This window comes from Arachis duranensis, chromosome 10 (genome assembly GCF_000817695.3).
Source record: "Arachis duranensis cultivar V14167 chromosome 10, aradu.V14167.gnm2.J7QH, whole genome shotgun sequence".
Lineage (NCBI taxonomy): Eukaryota > Viridiplantae > Streptophyta > Magnoliopsida > Fabales > Fabaceae > Arachis > Arachis duranensis.
In genome coordinates, this window is record NC_029781.3 from 70,693,499 (window position 1) to 70,713,892 (window position 20,394).

General features: G+C 29.3%; 2 protein-coding genes across 2 annotated transcripts; both read right to left on the bottom strand.

Annotated features, from left to right (window-relative positions):
• Window positions 1-5,052: 5,052 nt before the first annotated feature.
• On the bottom strand, window positions 5,053-7,471 carry LOC127742972 (replication protein A 70 kDa DNA-binding subunit D-like). Its single transcript, XM_052255643.1, has 9 exons — window positions 7,322-7,471; window positions 6,902-7,169; window positions 6,656-6,752; window positions 6,402-6,523; window positions 6,214-6,298; window positions 5,952-6,084; window positions 5,661-5,815; window positions 5,405-5,534; window positions 5,053-5,250 (listed from the first exon to the last, which is right to left on the bottom strand). The coding sequence occupies exons 1-9, from the start codon at window positions 7,469-7,471 to the stop codon at window positions 5,053-5,055; spliced, it is 1,338 nt and encodes a 445-aa protein (XP_052111603.1).
• An 8,730-nt stretch (window positions 7,472-16,201) lies between these two features.
• On the bottom strand, window positions 16,202-19,655 carry LOC107470183 (replication factor A protein 1-like). Its single transcript, XM_052255644.1, has 12 exons — window positions 19,506-19,655; window positions 19,050-19,317; window positions 18,830-18,926; window positions 18,610-18,734; window positions 18,392-18,476; window positions 18,152-18,284; window positions 17,848-18,002; window positions 17,584-17,737; window positions 17,319-17,486; window positions 16,770-16,924; window positions 16,539-16,668; window positions 16,202-16,387 (listed from the first exon to the last, which is right to left on the bottom strand). Exons 1-12 carry the CDS (start codon window positions 19,653-19,655, stop codon window positions 16,202-16,204), a joined length of 1,806 nt encoding a protein of 601 aa, XP_052111604.1.
• Between the last annotated feature and the right edge of the window lie 739 nt (window positions 19,656-20,394).

Genomic DNA, 20,394 nt, shown 5'->3' on the forward strand with positions numbered 1-20,394 from the left:
AACCCAATCATTAATTCACATTACATACCACTATGCATATTAGCACCAACCATTTACACAATCCAAACTTAATCCTAGGGGCATCTAGCCTAGGAATTCTCATCACACCACACGGTACTTAAATGAAACTTAAACCGTACCTCTTGTAGCCAAATCAATTGAGCCTCTTCTTTGAAAGTCAACACGAACCTTATCTCTAAGCCTCACCAAAGCTCCTCAAGCAACACCAATCTCCCAATTGTGCACCAAGATCATCAAATACACTAACATAACCAATATCACATACATACATCAACCTAGGGCTCATAAAAATGATAAATCACAAGGGTTTGAGCACTTCTTACCTCAGCCCATATGAAGTAGGGATAGAACCCACTTAGAATCCATGTTGGAGTATCCCTAAACACCCAAAATCACAAGATTTCAACACTAACTACCCAAAAACATATAACAATGGGGAATTTCGAAAACTGGGCAGAGATGAATGGAATACTCACCACAAAACTTAGATAGAATTGTAGAGGATGAGAAGAGCGACGCGTGGCCGCAAACGGCTCGTCAATCGGAGCTCCGTAGCTCAAGTTATGGTGGTTTGAAGATCAAAGAGAGTTAGGTTTTCTCTCTTCTCTTCTCTCTTCTCAATTCAGCGCCCCACACTCCTCTTTTAGGGTAGAAATGAGCTGAAATGCTCATAACTAATGTTTATATATGTTGGGTCTTGGGCCCACTTAGGCCCAGTTCACTTATTGTTGTCCGTTGGCCCAATTTTGGACCAAAACCTTTAAGATTAGTGCTTTAAATCGCACTTCAAATATTTCTACCTCCCCTAATCATAATTCCTCATTTCTTAATCTTATTTACTCATAATCAATTTTCTCAGCTGCAGTACCAGACAGGTCTCAGCCGGTACTGCCGGTCAAAATTCTACCGCGAGCTTTTACGCAGAAAACTATGTCTTCCGACTCGGAAAAATTCACTGAATCCAAATATCATATTTAAATCATCAAATTCTAATTGCCAAATCTTCCAACCATATTCGCTCCTCCTTAACTTATTATTTAATTAAATTTCGGTTAGACCGGGTATTACAAGAAAGATACGGATAGAGAGAAAACATTAAAAAGAAGAAACAACGAATAAAACGTTGTGCGGTAAGAGTACAATAATCAGACTAGAACTTTACCTTGATGTAGTCTCAATCTGTCAACAACGGAAAAAAATGCTGTCTGCGAAGAAGATACTTGAAACGTTGTTAGCAAAGAAATGGCGAGAGCTGGCGTGCAGTATAGTTGAGGAATGTGTGGTGGGACGTTATGCGGGTTCAGTGTTAAAAGGTTGGATCTTTAGGATTTTTTGATTGAATGAGGTCAGAAGTTAGAGAGAGATGAAGAAGGGACACCAGTTTTACTTTTGTGTCTTTTTTCTTTTATGAAGGGTTGAGGTAGCGTGGCTTTTGGTTTTCCTCACCTGTTCTTTGGGTTCCACTTAAAAAGTAATGTTTTTAATTTTTATCTAATTAAGAAGATATTTATTATATGGATCAATTTCTTGTATTTAATTTTTAAAATTTTTTTTAATAATTATAACGGATAAAGAAGTGCTTTAAATTATCAAATAAAATTTTACATTTTCACTTATCAAATAAAAGTTAACATTTTATGTATAAAAGTGTATATATTAAAAATCGTTAAGTATTCGAATAAACATATTGAAATTAATGATTAACTAAACAAGGTTTAAATTTTTTATCTAATAATAGTAATAAGAATAAGTAAAAAATTTACCACTTTTTTTATGTTGTATCGAATGTTAATCATTAGTATTACTATTTTATTTATATCTTCCAAAACTGTGCGAATATTAACCATGAATCCAAAATTAATAATAATAAATACCATAATAATAACAATGTCACATATTACCCATATTAAATTGGATATATATTTTTTTAGATTATATGATGATATATTATATTATTTAAAAATGAATTTAAAAGAATTCATCAAAAAATTAATTTTCTATTTTTTTCATAAAGATACCATATGAACAATATTTTAATATTTCTAATATTTGAGTGGTATAACTATTATTTTGCAATTAATTATCATGAAGCATATTTAATCTTTTACTATACAAACATACATATTTATTCTAGATATATATTTTTTTAATACATTGAACATGTTTTTTCTAGTTTCTGAAAAACATAGGCCAAAATAAAAAATTATTTAGATAGAAAAATCTAATACTAACATAATAAAAAAAAAATTTGAAAGATATTCATTAAAACCAACATGAATTTTTTAAGCCAAAATTTAATACGTTGTTTGAATTTCGTCAACTTGGTTTCAAATATGAGATGAACAACAAAATAAAAAAATTAACATAACCGAAGTTAAATTTTAATTAGCTCCATTGTTGGTTTAATACGTTGTTTGAATTTCGTCAACTTTGGTTTCACTCATTAATCAATATTTAATTATTTTACTGAAAAAAATAGTTATTTAATTGAAAGATATAAAATATATTTATGCATAAGAATATAATAACATAATAGTTAATTTAATAATTTATTCTCATTGTATCAATTCTAGTAAGATGTCAAGTACTAATTCTATTGCTTACAATATTTATCATTTTAATTATTTAAATTGGTTAATAATAAAGAATAAAATTAGTTACTTAAATATTCAACAGCTTCTATATTATATAAATCAATTAAAAATTATTGAGATAGAGAAAAAATCTAATATTAATCAATTAGTATATATAAAAAACATCGAGTACTTTGTAAATTTCTTTTACATAATTGTAAATAACTAAAGTATATAATATTTTTAATTATTTTAGTGAAAAATATTTATTTAATAAAAAGATATATAATATATTTATGAATAAGAATATAATAAAATAATAATTAATTTAATAATTCATTTTTATTGTATCTGTTTTAGTGAGACATCAAGTAATAATAACCCTTTTGCTTACAATATTTATTACTTTAACTATTAACATAGTAATTTTAAAAATTTTAAATTAAGAAACAACAAAGAATAAGATTACTTACTAAAACATTCAGCAAATTATATACTATTTACACTGGTTAAAAATATTACAATATATCAACTCAAGATTTGAAACTACAATAAATTAAAAAAAAAATAAATTAAAAAAATAGAACAAAAAAAAACATTTTTCCTAATATGCCAAAATATACTAAAATAAAAATTATTGAGATAGAGAAATCTAATATTAACATAGTAAATAAATAAAATTAAAAGATATTCGTTAAAAGCTACATCAATTTTTTTAACCAAAACCTAATAATTTGTTCTTTGAAATAAACTTCACTTGCTTGCACATGTCCATTACAAAATTTATATCATATTATATTTACTGAGCTAAAAGCAAAATTATATAATCTAGCCACTACACTCATCCATTTTCTCAGCAACATCTGTGTCCACACGAGACTGACCAAAACGAAGAAGCAGTTGCTGTCCAATTGTGAGATCAATATCCTGGTGATCATCATTGGAATTTGTTGCAGAAAATACATTGTTCTCACTAACTTGTTGAGCACGCTATTAAAAAGAAAAAAAATTAAACGATTGTTAGATACAGATAAAATATACATGTTAATTAGCCTCAAGAATAACAAACTAATTTAAGAGTATGTAACTAATCTGGAGGCCTGAATGATTTAATTTTGTATTTCAATGATAAAATTGGAAGTTAATATACCAAGGGATTGCAGGGAATAACAGATCTTGGTGAAACACCATTGAAATGAACACTTGAGCTTGAAGCAACATCAGTGTTCACATAAGAATGAAACTGAACAGCATGATTAGATTCCAATGGAAAATCAGGAACACACAACTCTAAAGGAAACAACTGAATTGAGAATGAATGAACGAATATATCAGAATATTAGCTATATTTGTAATATACAAACAACATGAGATGAATATATAGACAAAAAAAAACAATATACATTAAAATTGAAATCCCAACCTTTTCTTGATTCATGTTAAGTGCATCTTCAAAAATTTTGATGATTGATGAGTTATCACATATTGCACGAACAATATGAATAGATGTTTTTAACTCATAACCAACAGGTCTTGGATCTAAAATGAATACCACATGCTTGTCCTTGATAAGTGAAACAATAGTATCCGGAACATTATAGTCATAAAAAGACTGAAACACAAAAAAATAAGGGAAATCAACATTAATAAATTGTTTTTAAAACCATAACTTTACAAACAAACAAATTTTGATAGTCATCACAATTAGTCATTGTTGTTACCTGTGAGAACGTTGGGTTCTCGCTTAAAAATTCAGAACAACTTTTGCCAAGAAGTTGAGAAACTGCATCATCACCTAGGACGAAAACATTGCACCCATTTGCATGTGTAACAAGTATCTTGATCCGATAGCTTCAAGTAGTTGACAACATTAGGGATAAAGAAAAAACGGAGAGGGGAATAAATCAGGGACAAAAAATTACAATAAGTAAAAAGAATACCTTGGAATCACGTCAACACATTCCACCCGACACATACTACAATAATGTACATCTGCTACACGGGATACCGGTGCACCGCACAAACATGCAAAAAAGAACCACTTCTGGTTTTTTAACACAGAGACTATGTTACCAAGTAAGAAACACATTTCATCCTGCATTACATATAATATATATACATGTATAGATTAGATATACAATACGTGAGAATAAGGATAATAAACAAGAATCAAACAAAAATGATTGAACTTCTAACTTAAATGGGTTCTAACACTATTTGGCGATGCAGACAATATCTTAATAGACATAACATCATCAAGCATGTCTCTAAGAGTCTCCAATTGTAATGGAACTTCAGTAGCCACTTGATGTCCATATCTGCCAACTTGTGTATATTGAGTGTAGTCACCAAAGATTGGAGTAAATACAGGACCACCAACAATATCCTAATTAACACAAATATCACACAAAGAACAATATAATAAAATGTAAACAAGTAAATGCTATAAATAGTAAAATTAAATAGGATGTCTACATACATTATCAGACTTTTCTACCTCAGCTTTTTCAAAAAAAGGTGGATCGCCAAGAACATTGATAACCTTAAATGTACCACAATAACCTTTATTGTTAACTCTCTTGGTCTGAATCTGAAAAACTGTTTTCATGCCAACAAGATGTTGGAACAAAGTAGGGCAGTACAAAAACTGGATTCCCTGGTGTCATTCAAAGAAATAATTCATATTAACTCAAGAAAATAATTCACATTAATAATCAGTATGCATAATATCAATGGTTATATTTTCAGATTTATTATACACATATTAGAATTAGAGTTTGATTGAACATGATAACATCCATATTCATCACCTCATGATTGTTTTCTTTGACCAAGAATGCCTCAGAACAAGTCTTTCCAAGTAATTTAGTCACTGGAGTATCCAACAACACAAACATCGCAGTAGAGGTACCATCTTCCACTATAACTTTAACCCTATACCTAAAAAATAATAAATAAATATAATACATGAAGACATGACTCATTGTTCATGCACTTACTTAATTATATACCAAAAAATTTATCACATAGATTAAAAAAACATGAGAATAATATGAATGAATTTACTTGACAATAACGTGTTCAGACTCCCGATTGCACAAGTGACAACGGAAAACATTGTCATTTCCTACAATTGGATGACCACAAATACAACAGAAGTACCACCACTCAGGATCATCAACAACACTCGTAATTTTTCCCAATACAAAGAATTGCCCATCCTGTAATTTTTACAATTGCACAAAATAAACATGTAAAGACAAAATCAATCTAGCATAATTTTAAGGAAGAATAAAAATAAATAAAAATAACTGAATTATGATATGAAAATCTTAGAAGAACAAAAAATATATACACCTCCTCATTAGATTTTAGATTAGCAATGGTTCTCATGAGCCTCCAGTCAAAAGTTTCATCATCAATCTTCCAATATAAACCTCTTGAGTCAGCATGAATCAATCTTGAGAAGTGGCATTTTGCAATACTGAATCTAAATGGACATGACAAAAAAAAGGAACAAAAAATTACTAAACAACAATGCTTATTGATTTGACTAAAAAGTTGTAACATAAGTTAAGAAACAAACAGGAAAACAATAGATATAAGAAAATGTACGCACTGACTAAGGAAGTCAACGGACTCTTCTAAATCGGGATTGACAGAAACCGTGGATACATTCAAAACATTCTGTAAAATAACTTTATCTGAACAAAAAAATAAAGAACTTTAAAAAATTAGTAAGATGATACACAAAAAAAAAAGAAGAAGAAAAAGTAACTTGTAAACTAAAATCATCCAAATATTAACCTGTTTTCACTTTGACCTTAAAAGATTGCAAAACAATTACAGGTGCTCTCTGAAACTTGGTTAAGAGAGTTATATCCAACACCGGGAAAAACTCTCCAATAATATTACACTGGATTTTTTTGCTGCATTATATGAACACATAAAAATATCAACATATATAAAAGAATACTTAAAAATGCTTTTATACTGAACTAAAGTATAAGAACATTAAGTCTTCATGAATACATTGCTAATCTATAACTAATATTGAGTACCCATTAGCATATAGCTGAAGGATCATAACAGTGAAGCTTTTTCCATTAAAATCTATATCATCCCCTCTTCTTAGGTCACAAAGAATTCCAATGAAATCTGTATAGCAGACAGAAAAAACATGTTAGATGCTAAGCTAACGATTTCTAGTATCAGGAATTATAAAATACTAATAATAGATTTGACTGGATTTATTTAAAAAATACAAATCTGAACGTTAATATAAATAAATTGATACTGAATATTACCTACTAAATAATCATAATCAACTTTCCTCCCTAGTATTTCATCAATGCAGGAGAGTTCTAAACCAGATGAGGATATAATAGGATCTGGACTATTGATGACAGATGTATCCTCATTGAAAATAATCTGGAACTTATGTTTAGTAACTCTCAATGCTCCTAAGTTAGGGACGACAATGAAATTAGAAAATTCATAGATATTTCTTTCTTTTAGAACACCCGAAAAGATAGCTACATCAGGATGCTTAACAGTTGCCTGAACTTTCTCCAACTACAAAGAAATATAAAAAACGAAACAGTTAACAATTCTCATTTGAAAAATAAAAAACCCAAAAGTAATCAACTGATATTCGAAGTCTTAAACACTAAATAATGTTATCAAGAGGAAGGAAGTAACTAATTCAAAATTACATGATAACTTACATGTTCATCCATCAAAATCAACTGTAATAATTCTTGTTTTGATCCCTCAACTACAGCTGTTTCTTTCCACAGCCGTATAATCTTTACTCGAATACTCCAATCATGTTTCCATGGAGTGATTTTTTTGAGAGGAACAATGCAATGGTTCATGCTCAATATTAAATTATTAACAATAAAATAACCAGACAAGAGTACTAAACTAAGAAGACAGAATGGGTGAAACACAACACACTTTTCAGAATATCATTTATCAATGTATCAATGTATCAATGTATCTATATATATTCATCTAAATATAAATCTAAATCATCTAGATATCTAGATAAAGAGTAGTGAACACACTAGTGAATTTATATTTATCTATATTTATATCAAGAAACTTGCAAGGAAAGCTTTGTTATAGGGTGAATGAATCATTTCACCACCTAATCAACTCTATATCAACTATATCATTCAGTAAAAACTAAAAAGTTAATATTTTTTAAGTAGCTATTGCAGAATAGGGAAGGAGCATAGCCTATTACATAGTCATAACTAAATATAATCAATAAATTACATTTGTTTATTTCCATCAGTAAAAAGTAATTCCTAAATGACAACATAGAGACAGCTACAAATATAAAATATAAAATACAATAATAAGTAGATGTAGATACAATTAATAACAAAGTAGATATATGTATAGAGTGTAGATACATAGACACAATCTTTCTTTCCCAAAACAATATCTTTCACATAACAAATAACTACTTGGTCAACATCTATTCTCTATAGACACTATCTTTGTGCCTATAAAGTCACAAAGAGTCAACTCAAAATTATGATAAACATTTAGAATATGAATAAGTCAGAGATCACAGCTATCTATCTATCTATCTCTCTATCTATCCCTATATATATCTATTTATTTATTTATTTAGTTATTATCTATATCACCATCTAATTAGAATAGTATTTGGGTACAACATAGATATAAATAATAAATAGATAAATAAATATATTTAGTAAACTATATATCTTTATTTACATCTACAAAAACTAAATCCTAACTGAAAAGAGAAGCATAATGACATTTATAAAATAAAATACAATAATTGATAGATATAGATATAAATATAAATAAATAAATAAATAAATATATAAATAGGTGGATATGTATAGAGTAGAGAACAATAATTTTTTAAGCAACAATGGTACCATAAACCTACAAAAACAACTAAAAAGAGAGAACCACAATTGTTCAAAGTGTCTAACTATCCACATCATAAACAGTGACAACATGAAAGCATTAGGGAACACCTTTATTAAACCTAGTATAGATATTCTATCAATCTATATTACAGTATAGCATGCATCTTCAGGAACAATTTAAAAACATTAACACCTTTTAATTTAATGTGGAGAAAATACACCATCACATACACAATCTTTCTTCCCAAAAAAAAAAATAAAATATTGATGACATGACAAGTAATTTATTGGTCAATGTCTATCCTCCATAATCACTATATCTATGTACATATATGAAGCTATGATACATGCTCTACCTGATTTGACAAAGAGAATTTAAAAATACACAAGAAAAGGAAAAATCCATAAAGTGGAGCAGTTTCAAATATCAGAAATGTTGACAAAATCACTAGATCAGAAAGCACATCTATCCATCTATCTATCTGTCCATCCATATACCAGTTTATTTATCTATCTATTTATTTATCTACTTATACATCTAGATTTGAATTGAACATAGTCTCTTTTATGAGCTCCAAATTACAATAATGACATAGAGTAATTCAGTTCTGAAGCCTATAACCAGAGATTAAAAACTATTTTTTGAAATCTGATATTATATAGTTAACAAATTATTCCAAATAACCTGTGGCATTTCATCAAACATGAGATATGCAATAACGTTTAGAAAAGTTTCAATCCAATACAACCAAGAATGAAGATGTAGATAAACAGGACAGAGATATGAAAGAACACACTTTTCACATAAACCACAACAACAAAAAATTTAACCATTGACATAGTTAGGTCTATCGGAAAACAGAACAATAAAAATAAAAAAATAAACAATAAAAAGAAAACAAGAAAGATGTTGAAGAAAATGAAAGATCACATAGGAAAGAAATCAAACCAAGTTTCGATAATGTACGAATTTGGGGATAACCTAAGCAAGCAAATATGACTTGAATATCTGGCTCCTCTCGTATGACGGGAAGATAAAGTCAATTCCGGACGGCAACCACGTCCTGGCCAAGGTGGTACGATCCCTAAAAGACCCATTGTTTTACCCAGACCGGTTCGTTCCCCTTTTGTCTGGCACTACCAAATTTGCAGATATCAATCCCATTTGGATGTGGTCGTCGTTGATCACGGAAAAATGGAATATTGAAGAAGAAGAATATGTTGCTGTAATTGAGTTGTGCAAATTCTTCAACTCAAAGAGAGCATGCAATCACTCTAATGAATTGATCATCCGTGATAAATTTCCCCGCAACAAGAAGGGTTCTTGTCTATTTTGAATAAAAAATAAGAAGATGTAACAAAAGAAAAAGAAGGTAACAAAAATATAAAGGGACTACAATGAAAAGCCAAAGGGTTGTTTATAGTATAAAATTAGAGTGTTTATAATACAATAAATCCTAATTATAAGATTAAATTAATTTAAATAAATGGTCTGATTTTCGTTCGGAAAAAAATTTACTGGAAAAAAAATTGAGATACACTAATAACGAATAATGATAACCAATATATTATGATACTATTAATATTGGTACAATGAATTAACATTTATATCCTCAATTTGAAAAAATTTTAACCACAGGAACTCCTGTTTAATAATAGTCAAAATAATTTACTTGTATCCAATAATTGAATCCATCACAAAATTGTAAAATAAAGATAAAAAATAATAAACTACAAATACAAAACAATTAAAATATATAGAACATGGAAAACACATGAATATATTAATATATAAAGCTTAACATTGAAGTTTTTCCATACTAACAGGATAACAAAAAATATATATATAAATAACAAAATACTTCAATTTCCATAGTCATTCGGTTACAACACATAAATTTTTATGCAATTTTTTTTGTTTTCTTCTACTTATGGTTTATGACCGCCAATAGCATTTGTTTCCATCCAAGCTTCAAATGCATCTTCTAATCTCTTTCTAGCAGATGCTGGTAGACTCTCAAACTGAGTCTTTAGCTTTTTACTACAGATGAGATGATGTGGAAAATCTACAGGAAGAGTCTGCAAAAGGATTCATAAATACAACAGTATACATTAACCTAACACTCAAAATGAAATATGAATAAATGAAAAAAAAGACAAAGTTTAACGAAAAAAAAGGAAAAAAATGCACAATTACCTTAGTTGATAAAATACTTGATGCAGCTGGAAAACTATCTCCACGAGAATGTATACGGAAAGATTCATCTCCAATAGTCTAATCTCAATGATAAAATGAAAAATTTATTAACAGAATTGATAAATGCATTAACAATAACAAAGATAGAATATCAAAACTAATGAATATCAATATCAATTAAAAGATATAAGAAACAACTGAAAGATAAAAACTAACCGTTTGATCACCAATAGCATCTTCGAAGAGTTTGATCAACAAAGCATCATCAGAAGATCTAAAAACATTATAAAAAATGGTTCTTGGGTATTCCTGAACCCCATTAGGATCAACCATGCAAATAATTCTTTGTGAAACCAAATTGGACAACAATTCAGATCCATTGAGAGCGAATTTTTCATCCTAGGAAACAAATTAAAAACACTAATTTTAGTATATTCATCAGAAAAATTTCTGAACAAGAGTTTTCGATTGAACAAACCATTACAGAAATAGGATGTTCTTCTAATAAATCAGAACAATTTTTCTTCATGAGATATGTAATATCTCTGTCATGAAGAATCAGCAAATTAGAACCTCTAGAGTGACTGACAACAACCCTGACTCTGAATCTACAAAGAAATATAGTCACAAACACAAAAATTAGTATACCAATCATTCATATAATTAACAGAAAATATCAGAATATAAAAAAGTAAACATAAACTAAGAAAAAGTCATAACTACCTTAGAATTCCATCAGACCAGTGTGTCAAACAGCGTGAACAAAAGGAATCCAATGCCAGTGCCTCAATCTCCTCACCGCACAAACAGATTGAAAAACACCACTGTTTGTCGTTACATATAGAAGCTATTGTACCCACCAAAAACACACATGGATCCTATACTTTCACCAAAAAGCTTCACATCAGAGTAACCAAAATAAAAATTTGAGGTAAAAGATTTCCAAAGAACAAGGAATATGTAAAAAAAGAAAAAAGAATCAACCGGGAAAGAATGAATTACGGGTTTTCGGAAATTATGTTTATCAATAAGAGCATCAGTGTCCACTCCAACTGTTCTCAGAATCTCTGGAGGAATAGAAAGTCTACACCCAAGGGACTTCAGATTGACATCAGATTTGGCATTTTGGCCAAAATCTTCAAAAATAGGAAACAACATAGGAATACTTGTAACCTCCTATAATAAAGAAAGAATTTAAATAACCAGATAACATCTAAATTAACATAGTTAATAGTAAACCTCAAAAATTACTAAGCAGTTTGTTAACAAAATAGACCAAAAAAAAAAACAGAGATGAATCTATATAAAAGTGCAATGAGTTAAAAACAAAACAAAAGAAACAAAAACTAACATTTGAAACTTCTTCAATCTTAAACTTGGAGATGACTCCAACATCATCACAACAAGTAATAACTTTGAAAGTTCCAATATACGGCGCATATCCTACTCGAAAAAAATTGAACGATAACTAATGTCAGCAAGCTTGCTTCCTCAAACACTAAAGTAAAACCATGAATAAATAAGTAAAGGTAATATGTTTCAAAAACAAAACCACCACAACAGAGACCGGATAGTCAGCTTCAAACAGTTGAATAACATCACATAATTTCCTCTTCAATAAAAGTGTTGCAGCTCGATCATATAAGATGAATATAGAGTGGCCACTATAATCTTCAACATCTACAATAACTTTAAACCTGTATCAATAAAAAAAAGAAAAATAGTATAAATATTTGATCAGAGACAATAAACAATTCGCAATATAAAACAGTTAATAAATATTTATGATGAATAATAACAATGATTATATACTTTTTAATGGGATTCTTTATATCTCTTTCACAGGCTGAACATCTGAAACCATTATTTAACAATTCCAAAGCAATTCCACAGGGACAGCAATAATACCACCAATCATAATGATTATGAATACTTTTAATAGTCCCAACAACATTATAAATACCATCCTGCAATAATACACCTCAAGTGAGATATAAATCAAACAATAAACATAAACCAAACATCATTATATCCCATGAAAAAACACCTCTAGGAAATTTATATTTAATTTATTAACCAAATGACTTTAACCTCATCCTTTTCCTTGAGACGAAGAATATTTGCAGCATTCGAAAAATTGACAAAATCATCATCAATATTTGCAGATACGGAACCATCCACACAAGAGAGAACACCAGTAAAACAAGGTTCAAGAGGATTCAAGCTTCATAGAAAAAACCAGATTAAATTTAGATTCCTATTTAGTACAACTGCACCTGGAAAGCTATTCACATAGATTGAATTATATAATCATTTTACTTAACCTGTAAATAAAATCTGCAGTCTCCGGAAGGTCAGGATTAATCAAAATCCTACTGCAATTTATCACATTTTCAAGTGCTGGGAATCCTTTGCAATCCCAATGTTATAAATAACAATATACAGCAAAATAATTAGTTTTTCATTGTAATACAAATGCATAACATTAAATACACAAAATAACCAACACAGAGTAACTTTGTAACTACAAATATAAGAATAAATAAATGATACAAAAAAAACAAAATATAATCATATAAACAAGTGATCAATATGAGGATAAAAATTTTACACACCTCTAGAGACTCTGACTTTGAAAGATTCAAGTAAAACAATGGGAGCTTGGTTAGGAGAATTCATTAATGCAGATGACATACGGTTAAAGAATTCTCCATACAGGTAACACAAAACATAAGACCTATTAAAAACCACACCAGGGTTCAGAATTTAGTACAAATAATCCCAGGAACTCATATTTATAACTATCCATGTGATTCTTAATACAATGAGTATATCACATTCAACATATAACTAATAAAACAGAAAAAGCTTTAAAAAAAAACATGAACACATAAATCCATCATCCAAAATCAATGTAAATTTTCTAACCCATTTGCATATAGCTGAATCACCACCAATTTCATCCTATCTGCATAACCATGTTGTATTTCTGGATATTCTCGAACACTTATCAAGAAACCAATTAAATCTAACACAACAAAGGATAAATATCATAAGGTAACATTCGTAACAAATGTATTTTGCAGAATTAGCAAAAAATATACACAAATAAATTCATAAAACATACACAGATGTAAATATCAGGAAAAAAATATTATGACATATTATATAACCTATCAAGTACGATGAATCTTTCCGAAATACGAACAAATCCTCCAGCTTATATAGTGTGTATGGTATCCGAGGAAAATTGATATCAGTAACTTCTTCTACTTCTGTGTTAATGTCAAACATCAACTTATATCTATGCCTCGTGACTTTAGTAAACCCATTATTTGGAACCACAATAAACCGAGATATGTAGTAGATACACCCTTCCCTCAGGATATTTTGAAAGTGTTTGATAAAGTCTTTCTTCACAACACAATGGATTCTATTTAGCTACACAGAACATAAAACAGAGATATTAAATCATAGTTTTTATAAAGATAAAAAAAAACTAAATTTAGTAAAAAAACACTAACCAATTTATCAACCAGTAAACCTTCTAAAAACACAGACTCTTCATAATCTGAATAATCACAGAAACTCCACAACCTTGTCAACTGAACCTTGATTCTGCAGAATTCAGTCCAAGGATTGACGTTACAAAGATGTCGCTTGCATTCAACTGGAACAACAGCAACCGAGCGTGACATTTCTATTCAAACAAAAACAAAAATATGTAGATGAAAAACCCTTGGAATAGACAAAAAACCAGATCACACGATGTAATACATGTAATATAATAACACCATAAAAGATGGGATAGAGGAATATATATAATACCACTAACCATAAAATCTAACTCATAAATCCATCACATAAATGGCAGAACAGTACAAACCTCACCCCACTACATGTGACAAAAATTACAACCGGAAAATCAGGGGTTTGCTTGGGCGATCTCTGATGATGGAGTAGGTAACGATCTAGAAGAAAAGGAAAACGCTGACTAACAGGGAACATCATGAGTATTGTAGCTACCGGTAGGGGAAGGGCTAAAATCTGACCGAAGGAAAAGCAAAAGGATGAAATTCAAAGTGAAGAAAGATCTTTTTTATTGAAAACAGGACTTTTGGTAGGAAGAGATGAGCAATTGATGTGAACCAAGGAAGAGAGAGAATAATACAGAAATCACTACCAAACACTGACTCTTGAAGTGACAATTTATCTTTAAATTCATGGAAAAGATAATTGTTGATGTTTTAGATAAAGAAATCCCAATATATATCGAAAAAATCTGTACATAATAATAATAATAATAATAATAATAATAATAATAATAATAATGATGATGATGATGATGATGATGATGATGATGATGATGATGATGATGATGATGATAATAATAATAATAACAATAATAATATAATAACATGCATGAAATTAGGAAGGAGTGTTCGAATAAACTTAGTTTCAAATTATATAATTTCACGTTTTTTTTTCACACTAATTTTTTTTTTGTAAAGATCATGTTAAATAATTTAGTCAGAATAATAATTATTTTATTATAATATATTTTTTACAAAAATCATAAAATTTATTCACATCAGTGACAGATTAACTAAAAGATTGTTATGTGTATTTATATTACCGCTTGTAGACAAAAAACTTGTATAAAAATTAAGTTTACTAAAAAAAATTTTGACTAAAACTGAGTTAGAATTAACATAAATTGTGTTTGATAATTTTCATTTAAAATAGAATATAAAAAAACTAAATATTGGTTGAATTATATTATTCAAAATAACTTTTAGATCCCAAATTATAGAAAAAAAGGAAAACACAACTTTAATTAGTTATTTTTTGTTATCTGATAATGTTACTTTAGACATTTAACTAAATTTTAATTTTTTTTAAATACTCGCAGTACTCTTTATCATAATAGAATTAATAAAATTATGTTACAAAACAAATAAAATATTCCATACACAAACAGCAATAACAAGAAAAAAATTTATATAAATAAAAATAATAATATCCTTCAAAATTTATTAGAGAAAAAATACCAAAAAAAATAATAAATATATGAATAATGAAAGACATAACTGGTATCTAAAAAAAATTGGGTCGAAATGAAAAAGGTCATTTAAAAATTTTTTTGAGTTCAAAGTAAAAAAATGAACACAATACTGAAAGAAAAACTTAAGACACCTCATTCTTATTGAAAGAAAAACTTAACACACCTCATTCTTATCCAACACAAAACGAAACACAACCTTGTTGATTTAATATATGCAAACACAACTTCGTTAAATTAATAAACATACTTATTTTACAATTTATAATGCAACTCAACTATTTTATAAGCTGATAAATATTCATGTTTACATGAATATTTATATAAAAATTACACCGACAAATTAAACGTATCACATTACATACATGAGTAAATAAAAAGATATCACTAATATGATTTTAGAGTTTAATAAAAAAACTATAAGGACCTTTTAATCAGTTATCTGAGTAACACTTTCCAAAAGAGTAACAATACAACTTTCATCTGTGAAATCTCTTACAATATAAACACCCATGTTCAGCTCATATCCAACAATCCTGGGATCAACAATGAATGCAAATTTTTTTTCGATTAGATGAGAAATAATATCCTGTGGAACAATCTTCTTGTCCAAAGTCTGAAAAAAAAAAGAAAATATAAAAAATAAGATCAATAAGCAGAGTGACACATTCTATAACAAATACCAAAAAACCAACTACTTAAGTACATATACTTTTTAGTTTCTTATTTGTATGTTCAAAGAAATAATAAAACATAAGAAAATGAACCTGTCCTGAAATTGGATTTTCTTCCAGCAGAGTTGCACATTTTTTCATCAAAATTCGTGCAACCAAAGAATCTCCAAGGACTAAGATATTATTTCTAGTTCTATAAGACACGATTACCTTCAATGAGTACCTTCAAAACAAATAAACATTATTTAAACCCACAGAATATTAACACATCACAATAAAAAATGAAAACGCAGACAATAAATCTTAAACAATTTAGTAGTATACTTTGGTATAGTGTCAACACAGTCAATTTGGCACATTACACAATAGGGTGAACCATTCACAACCGAAACAGCTGAACCACATAAACAAGTCGCTAACCACCACTCATGATCCTCAAAGACATACGAAATAGTGCCAACAAGGATTTTCAGTGATTCCTGGCAAACAAAAACAAAAAGACAAGATTCCAATAATAAACAACTACCAAATGAAATTACATCTACAATTGTATAAATACAGTAAACAAACTGATACTATACACAAAAAATATAATACTAAGTAAACTATATTTAAAACGTACAATTTCAGGAATTCGTTGAGAAAAGCATAGTGAGATAATCTCCCCAAGCATCTCCCCGATAGGTTCAGTTTCTATCAAACCAGACGAACTAATTTGACATCTTGAATTCTGAATACACGAAGCTGCTGAATAACTTGGATATATTGGGTTGAAGATTGGGCAATGGATAAATTTCTGAAATATAACCCTTAGCGTAACCATTTAGCACTGAATTAAGAATATTAAAAGTAAATATACATATAATCACATACATTAAGACTTTGAACAGGCAAACATGGTTCAGCTACATCACCAAAGAGGTTAACAACTTTGAATTGATCAGAATAATGTGGTCCGAAAACACTGTGCATCTTAACTTTGAACACTATCTTAGTTCCAATAATTCGATGGAATAGGGGAACCCTGCTAGATTGATCAACCTTGCAAAAGAAGTTGGTTCATGTCACATAAGGTGATCACCAGACACGTTAAAATATCAACTAAATAATTGAGGATATGAAAAAAAAACAGATTTACCCTTGAAATATCACTCCAATCTAGGTGTAATTCTTTCTCCATATGCAAGAAAGCTTCAGCACAGGTTTTCCCAAATAACTTTGTTGCAGCATTATCAACAAGTGCGAATGCTGCAGATGATGTTCCATCATCAACAATGACAGTTATTCTATACCTATAAAAGTAAATACAGAGAAAATACAAATAAAAGTTACTTATATCATATAACCATATCACATCACATAATGACATAATACAAGAAAATAGGATGAGAGAAAATATTACTTTAAAACCACATGCTCCACACATGAGTCACAAATATCACAATGATAACTATTATCATCGGCAACAACAGCATTTCCACAAACACAGGAATGGTACCACCAATTTGAATCATCAACAACCTCTGTAATTGTTCCCATAACATAGAAAATTCCATCCTACAAAAAAAAAAGAAACATATAAATGACAGGAACAACTATAACCCTTTTTGTTCTTGTTGCTTTAAATTGCAATATGTACTCTCACAATAAAAAATAAGTAGTGTTTTCAATACACTACAAATTTCACATAATTGATAGTGACAAACCTGACAGTTTTTCTTTAGTTGATCAATAGACCGAATAGCTCTCCAGTCAACGGAATCATCACCAACACTGGCTATTAGATAACCAGATACAATGGGAATAAATATTGAAAACTCGTAACATGCAACATTAAATCTAATAAATAGGAAAAAAAGAAAGAAAAATAAGTTATGGAACGTCAGGTAAAAAATCAACATACAAAACAAAAAAGAAGAGCCACTCCAGAATAAAAAGTTACCAACCTGCTAAGAAACTCCACACTTTCGTATATATCAGGATTTATAAGAACTGTAGAAATATTAATCACATTTTGCAGGCACACATAATCTGACAATGAAAATTTTAATTATTTTTTTACTACATACACCAAAGATCACAGAATTTAACTATAACTGGTTAACATTAACATTAACAATATTATACAAATCTTCAATGAATAATAAACACTACTTCAACTAACCTCCAAAGACTTTAATCTTGAAAGCCTCTAGCACCACAACTGGTGGTCTTTGATATTTTCTTAACATAGACAAATCAAATACCTCACACGATCTTTCAATAAGATTACACTGTATCTTCTTCTTCCTTAATTTAATCGAAACAACCAAAAAACACTAACTTAAATAATTAAAACAAAAAACAAAACAACCCAATAGAGAGCATATTTATATAATTTATACCCGTCTGAAACAACTTCCAAGATTATAACTTTCATTCTTTCCCCATCTGAACCAATATCAGCTTCTTGACGTACGCCAACTATGAACCCAATGAAATCTGCAAACAACAAAAAAGCTTTTGTGGAGAATTTTATATGAACAAACAAAATCAGATCATTCTTAGGGTATTAGTGGCAGCAGGAAAATTTTAGAGTACTAAATAAAAAAAACTCATGCTTACCTATCAAGAAATCTTCATTACATCTCTTCTCAACTACTTCATCGATTGAAGTAAACTTAAATGCAGCATTGGGCATACCAATAGACATGGTTGGTACAACAATTGTTTTGCTATGGAAAATAATCCTAAAGCGGTGCTTTGTCAACCTAGTTAACCCAGAGTTTGGAACCACAGTAAAATGTGCAATCACATAAACATCACCTTCTTCTAGAACTTCATTAAAATATGGAATTAGAGACTGTGTGATAGTTGCTTCAATTTTTGTTAACTGTGAATAATCACAAAAAACACAATCAATTATAGATAATAAAAAAATAGGTCACTCCAGCTAAATAAGTAAATTAAGAATCAACATCCGAATAAAGAAGAATTAACAGAAATAAACATATGGAAAAGTAGTAACATATGAAAACAACTCAGAAAAAAAAGAAAAAAGGGGTCACATGAGAGACTTACCTTATCATCCATTAACACCATGTGTATCAGATTGTCATCTCTTGTTCGAGCACCATATGAAGCAGACCATACCCTGTTAATCCTGACTCTTATTCTCCAGTCATCTCTCCAGGGTGTTATGTTATCCAGGGAATGAAAACAAGTATTCATGATAGAATGCCTTCACACCAATGTATGGATCTATTTATCAACTGTCCACAACAGAGTAGAAAGAAAGGGGAAAACAAAACTAATGGCTGCGAACAACACATTAGTGACCCATTTATATAGAAATAATAATAAGAGTGATAATAAATGTAAATGAACAATAAATAATATATAAAATATTACACCACATCCTATGGTCTATTGCCTATTACATATAATATAATAGACACCATCATAGGCAAGTAGATATAGTTGCAGATACTTTTACTTATACACTATGACAACAAAAAAAAGACTGACAATCAATTTTCACTTCATATCTTAGAGCCTACTCGATTTTGATTTCAAATCATAGAGCCTATTGCAATTTATCCTACCCTGAACACTAATTCAATGTTCTAAATGAATTACCTAACTACCATCTTCAACCACACTCTATGTATCATAAACAATGAGAACCGAAACTGTTATAAACACAACCTAACTTGCCAAGAAAAGAAAAACAAAATTAAACTAAATTAACAAACGATAAATCAACAAATCAACAAATTTCAAAGACCCAGACATGTTCAATGTCAAACCCTAGAACAATCCATAAATTGGACAGAATTTCAAGGTAAAAGGAGGTTGCGAAATCAAATTAGAAAGAGTATATAAAGAAATCCGTACCACGGCTGGGAAAAGAAAAAACGACCCCGGTTCCGTTGTCCCATGGTGAAGATGACCCACTGCCTGTGAAGGA

Bases quoted from the DNA above. Each gene is read 5' to 3' on its own strand.
- LOC127742972 (XM_052255643.1), bottom strand. From the start codon at position 7,471: ATGAACCATTGCATTGTTCCTCTCAAAAAAATCACTCCATGGAAACAT. The intron at 6,753-6,901 runs GTAATATTCAGT...TCTGCTATACAG, and splicing joins TGATTATGATTATTTAGTAG to ATTTCATTGGAATTCTTTGT. The intron at 6,085-6,213 runs GTGCGTACATTT...ATGTCCATTTAG, and splicing joins TCCGTTGACTTCCTTAGTCA to ATTCAGTATTGCAAAATGCC.
- LOC107470183 (XM_052255644.1), bottom strand. From the start codon at position 19,655: ATGAATACTTGTTTTCATTCCCTGGATAACATAACACCCTGGAGAGAT. The intron at 18,927-19,049 runs GTAAGCATGAGT...TGTTGTTTGCAG, and splicing joins TAATGAAGATTTCTTGATAG to ATTTCATTGGGTTCATAGTT. The intron at 16,669-16,769 runs GTATACTACTAA...TTTGTTTTGAAG, and splicing joins TGTGTTGACACTATACCAAA to GTACTCATTGAAGGTAATCG.